The sequence below is a fragment of the Geospiza fortis genome, unplaced genomic scaffold (assembly GCF_000277835.1).
Source record: "Geospiza fortis unplaced genomic scaffold, GeoFor_1.0 scaffold115, whole genome shotgun sequence".
Lineage (NCBI taxonomy): Eukaryota > Metazoa > Chordata > Aves > Passeriformes > Thraupidae > Geospiza > Geospiza fortis.
In genome coordinates this window covers 433534-450963 of record NW_005054499.1, presented here as the reverse complement: position 1 = coordinate 450963, position 17430 = coordinate 433534, and the positions used below count along the sequence as shown (strand labels likewise).

At 39.1% G+C, this 17430-nt stretch overlaps 1 protein-coding gene across 1 annotated transcript in view; it reads right to left on the bottom strand.

Moving 5' to 3' along the window:
- Positions 1 to 63: 63 nt before the first annotated feature.
- The window catches only part of KDM1A (lysine demethylase 1A), a 24776-nt gene continuing 7409 nt past the window's right edge, over positions 64 to 17430 (bottom strand). Inside the window, exons 4-20 of the mRNA XM_005428688.3 lie at positions 15563 to 15696; positions 13847 to 13925; positions 12855 to 12947; positions 12039 to 12145; positions 11102 to 11183; positions 9844 to 9938; positions 8854 to 8996; positions 8306 to 8396; positions 7457 to 7591; positions 6323 to 6396; positions 5550 to 5661; positions 5044 to 5176; positions 4117 to 4304; positions 3636 to 3750; positions 2320 to 2447; positions 1858 to 2004; positions 64 to 840 (exon numbers count right to left, since the gene is read on the bottom strand). Of these exons, the coding sequence (XP_005428745.2) occupies positions 655 to 840; positions 1858 to 2004; positions 2320 to 2447; positions 3636 to 3750; positions 4117 to 4304; positions 5044 to 5176; positions 5550 to 5661; positions 6323 to 6396; positions 7457 to 7591; positions 8306 to 8396; positions 8854 to 8996; positions 9844 to 9938; positions 11102 to 11183; positions 12039 to 12145; positions 12855 to 12947; positions 13847 to 13925; positions 15563 to 15696 (2042 nt within the window). The 3' untranslated portion in view covers positions 64 to 654. The remainder of the gene's footprint in view (positions 841 to 1857; positions 2005 to 2319; positions 2448 to 3635; positions 3751 to 4116; positions 4305 to 5043; positions 5177 to 5549; positions 5662 to 6322; positions 6397 to 7456; positions 7592 to 8305; positions 8397 to 8853; positions 8997 to 9843; positions 9939 to 11101; positions 11184 to 12038; positions 12146 to 12854; positions 12948 to 13846; positions 13926 to 15562; positions 15697 to 17430) is intronic.

Here is a 17430-nt window from a genome sequence, read left to right as displayed (position 1 = left end):
TACAGCACCAGGCTGTACTACACACAGAGTTCACCTCAGGACACTGGAACACAGTTCAGCACCTTTTCTTTTGTTGGAAGTATTTAATAAATCAGTATGCTTAGCATACTCAGTGATACCAGGTTACTCTACAGCAGAATGCAGGTGGTGTAGCAGCCAATGGACCACTTTGGAGAAGTGTGATTTGCTACCAGCCGGCAAAGTTGCCCCAAATTCTTGAATGCCAGACAGGAATAGAATTGGTCAAAAATATTACTCTTCAAAACAAAGCCATAAAAAAACCACAAAGAAATTTACATACATTCTACCCTAAGCTAGTATTCGTAGCAACCAGCTTCTAGAGGCCCTTGTGCAAGTACCAAATTGTAAATACACACATAGGTAGAAAAAAACCCCCAAACACCCTAAAAATTCCTCCAGCTATTTTGTCTTCCAAGAAGTATCTGCAGAGTCGAAGTCCCTGACCAGCTTTGCAGTAGAAGATTCAGTTTCCACTGACCCTTCAAACAGCTCTAAAAGGCTGCCAAGCCAAAGCTTCTCTAAGGCCATTCTCAGACAAGGCTCGTCCAGCGACTCAGGCTCCTCTCAGGAGACACTGCTACAAACTACTCCAGGGTCCACTCCAGGGTCCTCTTCTGCTCCTGCAGAGCTCCCTCACATGCTGGCAGCCTGCTGGGGGGGCACCCCGGGCGTGGGCTGCCGGGGCAGGGTGTACATGGCCCCCAGGAACTGGTCGGCGATGCGGCCGGCCTCGCGCAGCCCGCTCAGCAGCGCGCCGTGCACCGTGGCCGGGTAGTTGCGGATGGTGTGCTCGCCCGCGAAGAACAGCCGAGGGATGGGCTGGGGGCAAAAAACACAGCAGGGCTCGGTCAGCAAATGGTACTGAAAGGTGTTAAAGGTCCTCTAATCACAGCACAACCTCTGTTAGGGTGAAGGTGGTGCATACAGGATAGGCCATATTGAACTTTTTACAAATTACCAAGAAAATAAAGCTCCATTCAATAAACAGTGTTTGTAACTGTAACTCTACAGCCAGAGGTGTTTAGGAAGAATACTTTCTAATCCTGGAACATGAACTCTAGTTCCTTTATTCCTAAGCTGGAGCCTGCTTTGCTCTATTTCTGGTCACATCTCACAGCAGGCACTAGGGAGAATGTATTTTCATGGGGGCACTGGCTTTGTGCCAGCGTCAAACCACGAGAGTAAGCAAACAAAAACTTCAACAATTCATTTAAATCAGCAGTTTCTCTTTCAGCTGAGACCTTAAACAACTACCCACAGAATCATAAAAAGTAGGAGAAAAATAAATGTTCACATATTATATTCTGCAGGGAATAATTTTATTCATAGCTGTGTGTATTAATGACTTGTATCATTAGAACAAGAACTCAAATAAAGCCAAAGCCACACAGCCTTTCCTGGCAGTGCTTTCAAACTTAATTCTCTCAACATGATCTGGAGATGACCCCTGCCTTCATTGTGTTGGCCCCTCCATTTGGAAGAGACCTTTTGATACCTGTTCTTCTCCCTCTGGCCTTCACCCTCTTTCAAATCACTACAATTCACCTAAATATGGTAATGGACAACAAAAATACAGAGTACAAAACACAGGTATAATATTAAATACTCTGTTCAGACATAACCAAACTGGATTTCTGAATAAAAATGCTCTTTTTTTAGCAAACAAATGACACCAAACCTGTGATAACAGAATTAATGAATGAAAAAATTAATTATTTTACAGGTTTTAATCATTCATCATAAGATTCAAGTTATCTAAACTTGTGTTTAGATATGCATGCAAATTTCTCAGAAAAACCATTCTGTTCTGAGGTTTTTCTAAAAATAATTTCTCACCTGTGGAGCACCTGGAATGGCTGGTCCTGGAGTGATTGGCTGAGCCATCAAATCATAGTCATTTCCAGAGGAGCCAGCAGCTACATAGGAGTACGATCCCCGGGCCCAGGGGTCAGCACGCCAGCGGGACACCACGGTCTCTTTGGGCTGAGACAAGACAGGAGCTTCAGTTGTTGGCAAAGTGCAAATTCTACAGTTTGTGACAAATACAAACAATGCAAATTGCAACAACATAAGGGACAAAGTCCTTGGGCTGACGTTGGTGATGAACTCCATGTTTATATTCTATGACAACACATACTAAGGTGAATTTTTGATGGCAATTCCTTAAGTCTTTCCAAAATATTACCAGACCCTGCTGCATGTAGATCCTCAGCTGGAACTCAGACACTTATAGTCCTGTTTCCTCTGTTCCTTCTCCCACTATCCACATGGTGACAATGCACTCTTCCCTCTACTGACCTGGGGCACAGCACTGCTGCCAAAGATGCCTTTGAGGATGGCCAGACACCGACCCACAATGACATCATCACTGATGTTCTCCATGATCCCTGCTGCTTCTCCTGCCACCAAGGCCAACAAAATCGGTGCTGGAGGGGGGTAGGAGAGAAAAAAGAACAATTGAATTAATGAAATTGAGTATTTTGATCAGACAAGTTGGACTTGGATAGAAACAGATCTGCAGTTAAGGCACAAAGTTGGAGATTAAACAAATCCAACAAAAACAGTCCTAAATTTTCCACCATATATGGTCCTATTAGTACTATTAGAAAATTAGGACTACTAATGGTAGTATTACTACTATTAGTAGTCCTAAATTTTCCATCGTTTTTCAATATAACAAAAAGAAAATGAATTTTTATATGCCATGGTACTATTTAGAATTATCAAGAGAACTGATGTATTAAAAAGTAAATAAAAACATCAGGAATGATGTTTCAATGTTTCATGGTCTAACCACATTAACTGAAATGGTAATTGTTGTTTTTGACAACAATTAACTGAAATGGTAATTGTTGTTTTTTATTTCAGCCATCTGACTTGTGCTTCAACATGAGGTTTTACTGCATTTCTGTTTCGTTTCTACCTGCTCTGCCTATCTTCATGAGAAGGAAGGCTGAGAATTTAGCATGTGAAGCTAATTTGTACATGACATGACCTTTCCATCTAAACCAAAACCACGACCCTACTTGTTAACTACATAATAGAGCCATCACAAAGCCACAAAAGCCACATGAACAGCCTTGCTATCCAAGGCTCCTTACTTGTATTTCTCCAGTAAAATCTTACCAAACATTTTAATAATGTTCCAATAGCCTAGAAAGGTGCTTCCCTTGCACAGCAATTTTTTCCAGTTAACAGAGAAACCTGTCCTGCTTATGACAGAATGGAAGAAAACCCACTGGTCACCTGCTAAACAAGTAACTGATTTAATAATGCTCCTTATACACACCTTTGCTTTTAGTCTGGCCAATGGTCAAACAAAACCAGTACACTTACTGCAGAGATCTCCTGACAATCTATTGTGGCAGCACCAGCTACAGATAAACCAAAACTACTAATGGCAAAGTCCTGCTGTGGTAGTAATGCAAATTAACAAGCACAGCCTGGAACTGTCTGCAATCAGTGCTGCTCTCTGCTTCCATTTGTCTTCCTAAAAATACTATCTCCTTATCACAGCCACATCTGAACACTGACAGCATTTTAAAAAGTGTTTTTTTCTAGATCTGAAACTATACAATAAGACACTGGCAAAAGCAGACATGCACCACAGCTACCTTTGTACAGGTTCCAAAAGAGGAAAAGTTCTCCTCTGCTGGCAGTAGTGCTCCCAACGTGGCCAAACAAATTGACACTGGGATCCCAGAAGACACGATCGAAACACAACACAACCTGGAAAGAAGCAGTATCAACAGTTAGGAAGAGTGAAGGGAAGAAATAAAAATAAAGATAATTACACTCATTGATGTTTCTCACTGGACAGGTCATGAAAGGGAAATGTGGTGAATACAGAGTGCATGTACACAATACATAGAGGTGTATGCCTGCAACTGCCTTCCCACAGTTAGTGTGCTCTCCATTTTCTGGTTAACAAGTTCCATCATTCTGCAAGTTCTTCAGACAGTTTTCACCATCAAATCCTGGCAAAACAGCTGTGGAAAAGGCATCCTTGCTCTCCCCCATCAGCCACACCCCACCCACATTTCAGACTCTCTCTGACAGCCTCTGCTCTGCTGCAGTCCCTCAGTGCCCATGTACCTTGTTCAGGTTGCCAAACCCCATCCTCTGCACTGCTGAAGTTTTCCACTCAGGAAGAGGTGGCACAAACTGAACTGCTGGGGGCTGCTGTTTCAGCACTCCCAGGGGCAGAGTGCACAGCACAGCATCACACTTATAAATGAAGGTCTGGCTAGTAGATCTGGTGTTTACAGCTATCACTTCACAACCTGGAAAGGGGAGAAAAAACAGTTTAATAGGGCATGAGGCAAGAGCATTGGATTAAAAATGAAAGAAATTAACCTAACCACATCAGAAAGTATTTTGTTTATGGAGACAGCTTTACACTAACAGTACTGAACTTGTAGGCAAGTTGTTACTGGCCATTTAGCTCTATTCCAGGAAACCCAATTAAGGCAGCATCTGAAAATGGCCTTATTGGGATAAGCCTAAAGGTTCATCCAGGTCAGTAAATATTATTTCAATATATCCATAAATAAACAACAAGTAGAGAGTGTTCCTCTCATTAAATTGCTCTGGCAGCTGACAGTTTCCCAAGCCCAATGTTTTGAAGAATAACAAAGAGATACATTCCTTCCGTTACATTCATTTATACTTCTTATACCAGGTCCTGTGGCACCAAGCCTTAAGCAGGCCCAGACCTCTTACTCCAAATGCTTCAATCAACGAAGTAAATAAGTAAGAGAATAAATGTGAACAATCAGTAAATACAACTGGAAAAGACTGTGTCAAATGAGTCACAGAAATAATAAAAAACCCACTCAGGATTAATAAACCTCTAGCAACTACTTACAGAATTCCAATAAGAAATGTGGCTGTTTATCTAACCCCAAACATGCCATGGGAAGGGTTTTACAATATCAGTCCTCACAAATGCTTTCAGAAGCATTGAAATCTACTTTCCATGCCCCCAGTCCCCCAAATCAGTTTCCTGGGGGTTTCAGGTACCTGAGGCCGTGTAGCGAACCTGCCGAACTGCTGTGTTTAATTTAATGTCCAACCCTTCTGCCAAGGCCACTGGCACACAGGAGTAGCCATTCCTCACAGTCAAGTGACTGCCTGTGAATTCAAAGTCATCATCCTAAAATGAAGAGGCATAAAAGGCATGCAGTCATAATGAAGTCCTGTAAGTCAACAGAAAATAATCAACTCTACACAATGGCAAAAAATATTTCAAAACCTTTTCTAAAGATTCAAACAAATGTGAAATTATTTCTGATTATTTATCAAGTAATAAGTATGGAAACTTTAAGGAGAGAGTACTGTTAGAGATTGTTTTGGCACTAACAAAAAGCTGTCTGGAATTTCACCATCACATACTAATCACACAAGAATTCAGTACCTGCACAAAAGCAGGTACTTAACAGTTAGAAACTCTAAATATTGACAAACTTTCATGAGAATGAAATAAACATAGTTGAAGTTTTTATGAATTGCTGAGTACTGTTACCTACCTGGTCCCAGTGCTTCAGTGACAGTGTAGAAAGGGGTGTAGCATTAGCAAATTCTAGGTTTGCAAAATGCCAGTCAAGTATTTGCCTGTCTCTTGATGACAAATAAACATCACTAGAAAAAACAGATATAACACAAAGACATTTAGTTTGTTAGCACAGGAGACTGTAAATGCATTGCTTCTAAAAGTTTCTTCACAAGTCATTTTTGACTCTCTCCTTAGCCCAGAAATAAAATCATTAAAAACAACACAGATTCTCTTTCAAATATCTGGACCTCTCTCATGAAAGCTGAGTATCAAAACCCAGCAAATTCAGGTTTTTAAAGCAGAATTCACATAAAATACTCAAAGGGAAGCTAAAAAACTTTAGAAAATAAAAAAGGTTGCATAAATAATTACTTAAATAGCATGCATAAGGACAACAACAAAAAGCCTAGTGAAATTACAGCACAGAATAATAATATTCTACCAATGTAAGCAGGATTGTATGCTATCATTACTGACAGGTATTTAAAACTTCAAATGCCTTTTGAGATCAGGCACTGATTATTGCCAGGATTTCTACAGAATCACCTTCTCAGAACCACCTTTTCTGTTTGAGTCATCTCTAAAAATGAGGAAATTGAGTTCTAAAGCTGAGGGAACTCAAACTCCATGCTTGTACCTTTGTAATGTCTTGAGTTCCCATAACACCACAGCATTTCTGAAACTCAGGGAAAAGGCAGTAAAAGAACTTCTTTCCTAAGTGTTTATCCCTTTAGTTTGTCTCTTTACCTTGGTGGATTGGCTTCAAGTTCTTGTAATTTCTCTTCCAGCTTTCCTTGTGTTTCTGCCAATTCATCATACTCCTATTAAGATTAAAAGCTAACATTAAAACCAGTTTACAGGTAAAAGGGCTTGAAGGCATCATGTAGCATCAGACTGGACCTAATCTCAAGAGAAATCACTAGAAAAATCTTCATGGATTTAGTGGAAATCAAGTTTGTTACTTTTCTCAACATTTAATCCAGCATAATTTGCTTTTTTGCTCTTTGTATACAGAGAGCTCTGTGTCACACTGCAGAAAACATTAGTTTGGTGATAGTTCAGGAATTTAAACACTCAGAACTGAAGAACATGAGGGTCCATTACACTGTTGATATTTTAAGGGCTCCTATGGTTCTGAGAGCTTCATATTCCATAAATTACTTCTTCTATTCTTCTCTCTGTTCAAAGTTTATAGCTAATACTGAATGTGGAGATTTCCAAAGCAGAATCAATCATACTTAAAAACCAAAGACATGATCTAATTCAAGCTTTTATGGTTTCCTTTTTAAGGCACATCTCTACATCAAGATACTGCCAGAGAGGGGAAGTAACTCTGCCTGTCAAGACAGAGCTCTGTACATTATAATCTTTAGATAGAAAGAAGTCTTTTAGTCAAGAAACCACCTTTATTTATCTTAGAGAAAAGTTATCTCTCTTCAACTGCAGATTTTATTTATGGACTATTTTTTTATTTTTATATTATAACACAACATATATTATACTATAACATATATTATACTATATTATATATTATATTATGTTATATCATATTATTAATTATATAATATCACATATTATAATATATTTATTATTGTGAAACCCAGCTGTATTAAAGACCAAATCTAAGAAAAGTTCATCTTCAAAACATTACATGCTGATATGAGCCAGCAGATTTACCTAAAACTGAGCTTTATTATTCCCCAGCTAAAGGTACTCAAAGCAGATCAGTGTTAGAACCCAGAATTATTGTCAATTGTCAACCCAGAATTATTGTCAATTGTCAATTATTGTCAATTATTGTCAATTATAGCCAATTGGCTAATTTTTGGCTGCAGAAGTCCTGAGAAAACAGACTGACACTGCATGTGTGTGATCCTTCACCTTGCAAAGTGCAGTCAGATCTCTGTGCTTGCTTTTCACAAGGAATTCTGCTGTGATATCCCGAGGTGGCTTCACTTCTGATGCCTCCTTATACTGCTGATGAAGTTCTTTAATCTTCTCTTTTAAATTCACCATCTTTTAAAATAGAGCAGGAAAAGAAAGAAAGAAGAGGGGAAAAAAAAGTCAAAAGGCAAATTTCAACAAGTTACTGTGTAAACTGGATATTCACCTCTAACTGTGCCATTATACCAAAGAGAGTTCCTGGTTTTGGCAGGTATCACTTATGCATTCAATTCTACCTCCAAGAAGCCACAACAAATACCACCAACCCTAGGCAACGTGGCTGAAACCCAACATCATTGATTTCTTACTATGTTGCAAGTAATTTGAGAACAGTTCACAAGCATTTTTAATTTGAGAAACACAGAAAAGCAAAAACATCATTTACCATGGGCAAAAATAATGGAAGCTGTCCTAAACCACTGTTTCTGTACTACAAATCAGATGTGTACTGAAGACAATAAACATTTTTAAATAGCCCCCAAAAGCCTCAGCCAGTATCAGCATCTCCAAAGGAAGCTATGAAACATCACTGTTTATTTGTCTGTCCTCTTCCTTTCTTTGCCCATATTCTGTTTTATGGTTTTCTGCCTAATCAATTTTTCTCCTCCTCAAGTAGGTGACACCTGTGTCCTAAGAGGGCTTCTATGTAGGGCTTAAGCAAAGACATATTTTAACAGCAGCATTAATAGCAATTTTCTGATATTTTTCTTTGGACATTTTTGTATATTTTGCCATTTTTTGAGGAACACAATGCTTATCATCTTGTTCTAAATGTCATTATCAGACCTTGTTAAGAAGATCTTTCAATTCCTCCTGTGTTTTCACAATTTTTTTCCAGTGCTCAATCTGTTCATCCTTCACATGCTTCTCCTGCAATCTGGAAAAGGTGAGAAGCAATTGTCAGCTCAACATAAAATCCTTGTGTTAATGAGAAAACTTATTATCACAATCTAATTAGTGGAATGCAATAAAACCACATGCCATGGGATATTTTAGTAAATACTTGTGTGGCAATTGAAAAATTAATGGAAGTTTCTGTAAATAAGGGATACATGACTAGGTAAAATGTGAGTGTGAAGTTACCTTCTGCTATTAAAGGCCATTATAATTGTCCTTAGCTTTCAAGTAGTGTTAGTGCACTGTATGGACACCAACCACACTGAGCCACTCCAGCAATGATTTTTAGGAGTTTTAAGAAGAGAGGTTTGCTCCTTTAACCATCTGTGACATCAAGTATTAAATGCTTACATCTAGGAGCACCACAATTGTTTGAGGTATCTTTTGAAAATTCATCCCCAAAACAGGAAAGTCTACCAAAAAGAGAAGTCACTTACTGTATGACAACCTCCAGAGCCTGACCTAGGGAGACAGGTTTATTATTGAGAACATTAAAATCCAGCTGATGGCTGAGATAGGATGTGGCTTCCAGCAGACGATTAAATTCTTGCTCCACCATTTCATCCTTCTCTTTGGGAACCTAGGAGACAAAAGAACAAGAATTGTTCTTAACTCATTCATAAAAAAATGCAGCTGCTGAGAGTAGCCCTTGGAAAAAAAATAATTTAATACCCTCAACTCTCTGATATGGTCAAACACCAAGGTCTGTACAACACAATGTCACACTTTGGCAGGATGGGCACAAGAAGAGCTGTCCAACCACAATGACAACAAACTTCTCTGGCAGGAGAAAACCAAACTGCCTTAAGGGCTCAGAAGATTTCCAAACTGGAAAGGAAGGTGTGTTCATCACAGCTACAGAAGCTTGCCAAAAGACTCTGATGGTAGGATGGCTCTACACAATCACAGGGCTTCAGAAGGCTTGGCATAGCTCAGTGAAGTACAGACAGTAATTTATCTTCTGGAATGGTTATTGTGAGTAAGAACTACCAATCCAGCTTTTCTAGGATGATGGTGGAAACACTGCAGGACACACATGGAATGGTGGATATAACTGTACTGATGATACTCAGTTAAATAGTGAGTGCTGCCAGTGTGAAAATACCTGTTACATGATGAGAGCTCAAGTGCTGGAAAGAGCAAACCTCACATCTGTTAAACCACTCACAGGTTAAACAAAGGTGAGAGAACTTGGCTTCCACAAAACCTCTGAAATGCAAAGGTAAAAACTCATGTGGAAAGAGCAGGTTTTAGAAGAATATGTGCAGGTATGCTACAATATAACTAAAATGCCTAAAAAGGGGGATACAATATTTCCTTCTTCCCTCTCTGGAAGCCATCTCATGCTAGACCAGTAACCTGGTAACAAACATACTTGAGATATTACTTCTTTTTTAAAAGGTTCATGGAAACAGAATCATACTTACAGCTTGTCCATTTGCTTCATAAAGTGGACATTTTTGTTTGATCTTTGCCAATTCCATATTTACTTGTTTGCTGACCACAGCCATGGGATTTCCTCCTGGAAAAGAATTTATACAGTTAACAGGGACTCCTGTAAAATTTGTCTGCAATTAAACAAAAAGTCCACAGTTAAAGCAATTTCAGAGACTAAAACAACAATTCCAGTGTATGCATTCCAGTGACCTGGTGTAACCCTGCCAAAGGTCTGCACTTCACAGGGATTCCTGCAATGAGGACATGGAAAAAAACCACATTTCTACTTCCAGGACCTAAAGGGGTCCTATAGGGCAGCCAGAGAGGGATTCCTTGTCAAAAGCAGTATTGATATGACAAGGGGTAATGGGTACAAACTGAAAGAGGGGAAATTTCAGCTGGATTATTAGGAAGAAGTACTTTGCTGTGAGGGTGGTGAGATACTGGAACAGGCTGCTCAAGGAAGTTGTGGATGCCCCAACCCTGGCAGTGTTCAAGGCCTTGAGCAACCTGGTCTAGTGGAAGGTGTCCCTGTTCATGGCAAGGGTGACTGGGACTAGATGATCTTTAAGGTCCCTTCCAACCCTTAAAATTCCATGATTCTATGAATTAAACATAAAAATATTGCAGCCTTTCAATAGGCAAAATGAAATCTGGTTTTCCATGACTGTGCAGGTTCAGTTCTTTGGAACCAGTTTCTGTATGTAATTTAATAAGACTGATCATGAGACAGGCACCAAATTTAGGCTGTCAGTAAAACCAGGGGTTTATTATAGGTTTTGCAGTATTTTATCATTTCACTACATTGCTAAAGGATATTCCACACTAAACAGTTGCCCATCTTCTCAGCAGATGCCATCCCATAAAATAGTAACAAATAAGTAGAAATGTGGCTTGTTTGCCATTATTTTTACAACTATTTTAGAAATCATGTGGAGAAAGTGCTTTTGGGGTTTCAACCCTGAAGAAGGGCTTTCTCTTTAGAATGGCTCTCCATTTCCCCTCCTCCCTTGTTTTCCCATGTAAATGGAAAGAATACATTCTGTCTCTTTAGGCTCTCTCCCATCATACAGCTTTGCTATTTATGAAAACACTAACTGCTAAAACGCTGAATGAGAACCCACACTTTGAAAGAGTTAAAAATACCCAATTATTTTGGCCATGAAAGAAAACAGCATTAAGATTTCACATTTACAGCATCTTGGCCTCCTGTTTTCCTCCCTGTCTTTTTGATTTTGAAAAACTCACCAAGTCCTGTCACCACCATTGCTCCCAGATCAGCAACATAATTCCCTTTGCGAAAGGTAGCAACTCTTCCTCCTACTCTGTCCTTTGGAAAGCACAAGATATTAAACCTTCAGTTACATTCAGTAAGAAATCCACTGAAATATAATCACTGAAACATCTACAAAACATGGTGCAAGTATTCTCCTAACTGGGGGTTCAATAAACAGAAAGAACACTTTTCTAAAAACCTCTGCAAATGAACTCTAGCACAATTAATTTGCCTAAGTTAAGGAATAAAATGCTTAAGTAGCATTTAAAAAAGGAGAAGGAAAGAAAAAAGGAAAGAAATAGAAAAAACTATGCCTAATCTGATTTAGGCATATGTCACTATTTCTACAGTAGGATCCACTGTGATTCCAAAGCCAATCTCTTCACTGTCCATGCACAAATTTAGTTATGTACTGGGTTTCCTCCCCTCCCTTATGCCTAAAGATTTTTAGTTTTCTTATATATTTTTCATATATTTGTAACTTTGTAGACTGTCAATACACAGAGTACTTTTCCTGCCTTCTCCCACAGTTTAACAAACTCTTAATAATACACTCTTGAAATTCTGTTTAGTCTTCCCTTTACTCTGGCATTCCGGACTTGCATTCTGTTTTCTGACGAAAAACCCAATTTCTAATCATGAAAGAAAGTTGTTCTAAGCTGCTTCTGGTGTAAGCACACAACACTAGCACCTGACCATCCAGCCCAGCTCTGAGAAAGCACCAGAAGCTTCCAGCAAGGACAGACCACTCAGCTCCTTGTGAGACAGGTTCAGTAGCACAATTCATCCTGACTGCCTGGAAGAGCCCACAGTGACCCCAAGCATGCTGCAGGGACACAGCCCTGCTCTAGTAATGAACAGGGTTACTGGTTAAGTTGTAATAAAGTAAAACAGCACAGAAATTCATACTCTGGCTTCCAGAACTGTGACATCCATTCCAAAACTCTGCAACTGGCGAGCTGCTGCCAACCCAGAGACTCCAGAACCAATAATGATCACCTTTCCTGTCTTCTTGGCTAAAGAAAGAGAGAAATCAGCTACAGTAGTCCTTTATATGTGCAGTATTAAATTGCAAACAGTCTTATAAGAGATACCAAGAACAAAAAGCAGCTTTCTTCTCATAAATAGTTCTGACAGAATAAATTCTTTAACAAAAAGAAAACTGAAGTAATTCTGAATGTCATGCTGAGAAAGGGACAAGGAAAATACACTAGCAGTACATCTGGAACACAGGAAGAGAACAGGAGAAAAAATGCTTCCAGACAACTGTCTGAAGAAGAAAGCAATTCATAATAATTATGGGGGACAAAGTATCGTGGTTTGATTTCTTTCTGCCCCAGAAGAATGAAACTTAAAAAGGGCAGAGAAGTTCACTTGCAAAATTCCAGAATCACATAAGCATGTAACAGATCTAAGTACAATATTGTGTTTCTGACTTCAGTTATCCAAATGAGGAACCAAGATAACTCATTAAAAAGTGACAGTCACTGAATTATCTACAGAAGATTTGCCAACAATTTTTCCTCTCAAAGTGATTTACATAAATACATGGCTTCTCTATGCCAAAATAAAACACAGTAACATCAATAGCCAGATGGCCTCCCAGCCTTTTTTTTTAATTTTCTTAGCATTGCAGTTCTAAAAAAGAACACTCAAAAAACTGTCCAAGAAATCATGGAGCACTAAAACAAAACTTATGCTAGAAACAATGTTCAAGCCTCTTACTTGGAAGGGGTTTGACTCTTTTGTAGATCCCAAAGTTGATCAGCCCATGACGCTCCAGGTAGCTGTGAACCCTGTGAACGAGCACTGTGTCACCTAAAAAAGAATGTAGAAATGTTCAAAATTATTCTGGATGTTCAGCAGCACATACATACTGAGCAATATTCACAGCAACCTGGTCAAGTGCCACTAAACACATCCTGCCCTACAGCTCTGCTGCCCTGCTGACCCACTCACCTTCCTGAGGAGGCCTGAGGTTACACCCACGCTGTACTGCAGTTCTGAATCCTGCCTGAAAAGCTGTACAGAACATCAGGTGTTTCTTTTAATCCAGTGCAAAAGAACACCTTTTCTGAAACTGCAAAATCCCAAGATCATGACACAGAACTGTGATGTGATTTGCCAGTATTATGCCAATACTTACTGCAGCACTGAGCTCTCATTTTTATTTTTAAAAGCACAATAACTCACTATTTTGCAATCCATGACAGGATATTTGCATTCATTTCAGCACTATTTTCCTCTTCAATTATTTTTTTATGGTTACCCTCCATCTTTTTCCAGTTTATTGGGATTTTGTCTGAGAAGTGTGGAATGGTCTCCATTGCAAGCAGCAACTCCTCACTCTTTTACTGCCTCCTTGCATCACATCCAGTCTGATTAAGTCTTAAAAAAACCTCCCAAAATCCATATGATTAATAACATTTTACAGCTGAAAAACCACCAAGAAGCTGTAGCAAACCTTAAAAGCTGCACACAAATTAACCCTACTGTAACAATCCATCTTTTTAGCAGCTTTTATGAATCCTGCTAGTGATATTTCTTTACCAGACAATGAACTCTACTAAATCTGAACCAATATCCCAGTCTGTATATGACCACTCATGGAGCTCCACTAACAAAGGACTGAAACATCTGAAGCAGCTTTTCCTCAAACAAAAGTGAAAGAAAACAGCAATGATACATCCATTTTGGCAATTAAAAACTTGACTTACTATTATAAGGTGCTTCTAATTGTTGGATAGTTGCTTCAAATGTCAGCTGAATCTTTGGGTTATCCAACCAGAGCTGCAGCTGGATTTAAACAAACAATACAACAAATCACATTAAGCAATACAAAAGAGATGTTTTCCAGGCCCATGTTTGCTACCAAATACTGTCAGGACATGAAACCCCCTAAAGAATTAAATTTTGGCAGGGCTACCCAAGCCACACTGAACTTCACCTTCCAGTGTTCCTTAAGGTGCAATACAGTCTGTTTGAAATTCTCACACCATTTCAAACGAGTGGAAATGCACCAAGGTAGCACAAAGGTGTGTGTGGCTGGCAAAGTCAGCCAGCAGTGTCTTTTTGGCATCAGATCTCATGTTTTCATAAAATCTACAGCAGTAGTTATCATGTTATAAGGTTTATTTATCTCCAATATTTAATGATCCAATCCATCTTCACCAATATAAGACACAACCATGGACTACACTGGCCACACATACACAAAAAAGCACATTTACAGTTAAATAACTGAGCAGGAAGAATTGTCTGTGATATGTTAGTAGGTCAATTCATACTAGAAAAGAACTGTTTTCCCAAAAGAACTCCTACTCTGTAGCATAGAGGCAGGAGTAAATAAATAATTGTACTGGGTGATACATAGTATTTCCACTCCATTTTGCATTCCATAATAAGTCATTTATTTGGATATTTCTCTAGAGTTGCATTACTGAGCTTCACAGTTCCTCACAGATACCAAATTAAAGTGGAAATCATACAACCATAATGAATACAAATGGTTAAGAAATATTTTCCTTATAATTTAGGAGGCTATTTGAGGCAAATGGCTGATTAAGAGGATGCACACTGCAGTTTGCAGCTCTGCTGAGCACTGGGTTCATATCAGCTCATCACAGTCTCTGCCATTCTTGCTGGAAGAGTTCCTCTCACAAGCCTTCCTCAAACAGGAATCCTGCTCAGGAATGTTCCTCTGCAGTGAATAAGGCCCAGCAGTGCTGCTTTTCCCTGCAAATATCTCTCTTCAGTAATTTCTTAAGTTTCAGTGGAAGGCTTTTCTGCTTCCAATACATTTGTAAAACGATTACTCACTGTTAATTTTGTGCAAATTGTTTTCCAAACTTTTTGGCATGCTCTGGCCTGTTTTTATACATCTCATGACTTCCCAGAAGTTACAACTATAGTTAGAGGAAAACATTACAGGAATAGCAGAAGTCATGCTCTTAGCATGAAGATGTCCACCACAAATAAATTTTAAATAACTTTTTAAACTTCTTAAGCACTGGGTGTTACCATGGTCAATGCCCCATGATGTTTCTTGATCATCTTTAGTCTGTGAAAAAACTGAGTGGTGCATAAGATATTTTGTCTCTTAACTATGGTAACACAGCAATTTTCAAAATATTTCTTGCTTTCCCACTGTAATTTTTCTAACATTACTTCAGTTTTCCAAAATACAGGAGAAAGCCTTGATCCCTGTTCTGGATGTTGTAAATACACTATAGATTCTTTATGCTGATCAAAGCACAGATCAAGAACTGGCTAGCACATTTCTTAACAACTTCAGAGCATGACAGGATGCCAGAAATGAAAACCCATTGCCTCAAAACCAAAAATTCAACTAGATATGGTAACTGCCAAAAACTCTTAGTAAGGTACACAAATTTGCTGCCCTTTTTTCACCAATACTTTTAGAACAAACTTACAGTGCGGTTCCTGATGTACAGAAACACCTTCTGAGTCTGCTGGGGCCCACTGATTATATCAGGGAAGCAGGCAGCTTCTTGGGATGTCATCCGGTCATGTGGAAGTCTGCTCTGGAAAGCTGCACCCTCCACACCTACAATAAAAAGACAAGTAGTGTACAGGCACTGCAAAGGAACACTGCCCTTCCCAGCCAGGACATGATACCATGGCCAATTTCATGGGATGCTTTTATTTATATCTTTAATTAACTTCTGCAAGATGTACAGGTTTCCAAGTCAACAGTTCTTTGAATTACAGGTATCTAGAGATAATGAAAAGGCTACACTACAGGGGGGATAAAACAAGAAGCAAACAAAACCCCCCAAAAAAGCCTGAAAAATAAATGGAGTAGGGGCACATATCAATACATTATGTATAATACACACACATATATATATGTGAGCAATAAAACATAACTACTTTAGATGCTGTGGTTTCCAGTTTCTAACAGAACCAGAAAAGTGTTTTAGGACCTGTTCAAAGCCAAAATATCTGTAATACACAAGCACAGCATGTACCATCCCCTCTCACCTGCTTCTCAAAGATAATTTGCACTGACCTTCTCCAGGTAGAGGAACCCACCCTAAACTCTCATTTATATCTGATATATTTACAGCAGGCAGTGCAACCAAATACAATCACACCTATGCATTTCCTGTGCTCCCTCCCCAAGTGCTGCCTACAAATAACAGATTTCCTACTGTTCTTTTTAAATGCTCCACATGTAAAAGACTGATGCTGAACCCATCCAGGAGAGCTTTTCTCTATGGAAAGCCTTCATTCATACAGGAACCTGCTCTTCTACCGATTCACACACTGGTAGTGATGTAACTGCATTTCTGTACCCTGCTTTCCTCAGTCTCTGTTATGTTGCACTACAGAAAAAGTGACAAACTAAGACACAGCTGCATCAAGTGCTACAGCACAAGTGCAGAAAGCAAATCCTGCAGGCACAGTGAGCAAAACAAAGCACTGAGATGTGAAATACGGGAAGAAAAATACAAATCTCCCATGTCCTAGAAGTGACTTTGATCAGGACAGAGGACAGGGCATTCAATCTGTAAAGATAGAAGCCAATACACCCCAGGGGCAAAAAACCCCACAAGTAACACAGGATGATTAAGATTTTCACTTGCTGAAACTGGAATTGCTCAAAAGATTACAATAAATCGCAAAGGAAATATAAGCTTGCAGTGTGTTACACTAACCAAGACAACTGTTTAAGAGTTTGAAGTTCATGTACAGCAGTACATGGCACTGTACCAGGGAGAGAAGTTTCCTGCATTTAATTCTGGTGCCACCACACCCCCCTTTAACTTCCAAGCACTTTTACTTCCCAAAGGTGCTGAAAAAAAAAATTTAGGAAGGAGATGGTTGTGAAACAAAGAAAAAACCAAACCAAACCAAAAACCCCCAAAACAAACCAACCAAAAACAAGCACACAAAAAACCCAACCAAACAAATAAAACCCACAACCAAAACAAAACCCCCAAAACCTACAACCAAAAAAAACCCCCCAAAAACCCAAACCAACCAAACAACCAAAAACCAACCGGAAAAAAAAAAACCCACAACCAAAAATTCCTTCACAAGTAAAGATCAAAAGATCAGTGTGATGACTCAAGGTAAAGAAAATTGCAATCATTGACACAAATTTTGCAACAAGAAGAAATTAGTAAGAGAAGCTACAGAGCATTGTAAGTAAAATACAAGTAACCATAGGACAATGTTTCCTACACTAATATTCAGCTGTGGAATACAAACCCACAGCTCCACTATGACTTCAGTTTCTCCAGCAACAAGCACTGCCCAGCCCTTCTGCTGTCCT